Source organism: Quercus lobata, chromosome 2, assembly GCF_001633185.2.
Source record: "Quercus lobata isolate SW786 chromosome 2, ValleyOak3.0 Primary Assembly, whole genome shotgun sequence".
Lineage (NCBI taxonomy): Eukaryota > Viridiplantae > Streptophyta > Magnoliopsida > Fagales > Fagaceae > Quercus > Quercus lobata.
This window is the reverse complement of record NC_044905.1, coordinates 19,958,793-19,961,021: the sequence shown is the minus strand read 5'-3', so window position 1 is coordinate 19,961,021 and position 2,229 is coordinate 19,958,793. Positions and strand designations below refer to the sequence as shown.

Below are 2,229 nucleotides of genomic sequence, written 5' to 3'. Positions count from 1 at the left end.
GGTATAAAAGTGACAAACAGTCCGTCGAAATTTAACACGGCAAAATTTACAAAATTTGAAGCATTTTATGTGGTGTGTCATTAGAATTACTCTCCATTAGCCTAGGCAATTTTCACTCTCTTATTAAGGTTCTTTTGTATTCTAGCTGTTTTTTGTTTTTTGTTTTTTTTTTTTTTTGGGAGGGAGGGGTCAAGACCTCTCTGAGTCTCCCTTTGAATATTTTGGCTCTAGTCTAATATTTCAGGTTGAGAAGTCTCCTTCCCCCTTCTCTACTTTTTACCCCCGCTCCCCTTTGGCTCCCCCAATGTCTTTAAGCTTTTAAGCCCTTCATATAAACCACAAAACCCTACACTCTCTAATCTCAGCTCCCCAACAAAACCCAAAACCACAACAAAAAATAAGAAGAGATGTCTCAGCATTCCTCTCCATTCCCCTCTTGCTTTCGCCCCTCCAATAATGAAACCCACAAATCTCTACCGCCGCCGCCGCCCCCACCACCCACCTCAGGTAATCCCAACCTCACCACCTGCCTCTACCACACTGCCCTTGGCCTTTTCTCTCTAACCTGGTCTCGCTCTCTCCTTGGCCGCTCTCTTCACCTTAATCTCCTCCCCCGTCATCACCACATATTCGACTCTCCTCCTGTTTCTTCTTCTTCTTCTTCTCCTTCTTCCCAATACACTTTCCACCTCCACATCAAACCCCTTATTTTCTGGAAAAAGCATGGATCCAAAAGGCTCAACGCCAACACTCAAATTTTTTGGGACCTTACCAGAGCCAAGTTCGGGTCTGGACCTGAACCCCAATCCAAGTTCTACATAGCCGTAGTTGTTGACAAAGAAATTACCCTTCTCGTTGGAGACTCCACCAAAGAAGCCTATGCCAAAACCAAAGCCCAAAGGCCTAAAAGTAACCAAGTTCTTGTCTTGAAAAGAGAGCATGTCTTTGCCAACAAAATTTACACCACGAGAGCAAGATTTGGAGGCAAAACCAGGGAAATTCAAATAGATTGCGGGTACAATGATGACACCAGGCTCAGTTTCAGCGTGGATAACAAAAGGGTCTTGCAGATAAAGCGCCTAAAGTGGAAATTCAGAGGCAATGAGAGAATTGAAGTTGATGGGGTGCCTGTACAGATCTCATGGGACGTGTACAACTGGTTGTTCGAGAAAGACAACGATGATAGACACGCGGTTTTCATGTTCAGGTTTGAAGGAGATGAAGATAGAGAAAAGGAAGCGAATTCTTCCTCGGGTGAGAAAAATGGGATGGCTTTGTGGACACAACAGAGCTGGAGCTATGGCTTGAGTGGGATTGAATGGAGAAAGATGAGGAAAAGCTTGTCATCGTCTTCGACTTCTATGTGGTCTTCGGCAGGGTCTTCTGGAGGAAGCTCTGTAATGGAATGGGCCAGCACAGAGGAGAGTGAATTGGGCGGCCCATCTGGGTTTTCATTGCTGGTTTATGCTTGGAAGAGATGAAAAAGCTGTGAAGAAAAGGTTTTGGCTGGATTATCTTTCACAAATTTGGTATTGTTTAATTGATTTTTTTTTTTTTTTTGAGAAACGTATTGTTTAATTGATTAGTTTGTCTTCACTAACTCATTTGTTCATGAACATAGAAGAATAAAGCAATTTACAAGATAATATATATATGGATTTCATTTATACATACGTAGCTAGATCTAACAACTTCTTTTAAGGAGTACTGAAATGAATGCTTTTCTCTTTCTTGTGGAATTTATTGTTCTTTGGATCATTAGTACAAGAATGTATTTGTTTATTTTTGGTTACGATTTTGGTGTAAATTAAGTTGTCAAGCATATTGATAAATGCAAAGCAGAAGTGATTGGCTATAATTGTTGACTGTTTGCTAGTTGCTCTCTCATCTCAAATTCGAATTGTTATTTTCATCCATATTTTTATTTAATGTTAATTGTTATACCAAATAAAAAAAAGACAATCTGGTTGATCTTTCTTGGTAGCTTTTTTCTGGGTATGGTGACGTATGAGTTGTCCGATCTTTGTTGAAACAGTAGGTGCGAAATTTTCCAAGGTTCCGACCATAAGACAAGACACATGTGAGGTGGGGTCTTTTTTCACTTTTGCGAGATTTCTTGGGGTTAGTTAAGTGTGTGTTTTTTTACTACATATATATATTATATATGTACAATATCAAACCTACTGTAACGAATCTCAACCGCTAGTTTGGTTGATAATGTATTGGATC

At 40.1% G+C, this 2,229-nt stretch overlaps 1 protein-coding gene across 2 annotated transcripts; it reads left to right on the top strand.

The window, feature by feature from the left end:
- The first annotated feature begins 233 nt into the window (after positions 1–233).
- Positions 234–1,858, top strand: LOC115977756. Of its 2 annotated transcripts, none has more exons than XR_004088597.1 (2): positions 234–1,545; positions 1,584–1,858. XR_004088597.1 is itself a non-coding variant. In XM_031099774.1 (2 exons), exon 1 carries the CDS (start codon positions 408–410, stop codon positions 1,479–1,481), a length of 1,074 nt encoding a protein of 357 aa, XP_030955634.1. In that variant the 5' UTR covers positions 234–407; the 3' UTR covers positions 1,482–1,529; positions 1,568–1,858. The 2 variants fall into 2 exon arrangements, 1 of the variants encoding a protein (XP_030955634.1); XM_031099774.1 differs by having other exon boundaries at positions 234–1,529; positions 1,568–1,858.
- The last annotated feature ends 371 nt before the right edge of the window (positions 1,859–2,229 follow it).

Bases quoted from the DNA above. Each gene is read 5' to 3' on its own strand.
- LOC115977756 (XM_031099774.1), top strand. From the start codon at position 408: ATGTCTCAGCATTCCTCTCCATTCCCCTCTTGCTTTCGCCCCTCCAAT.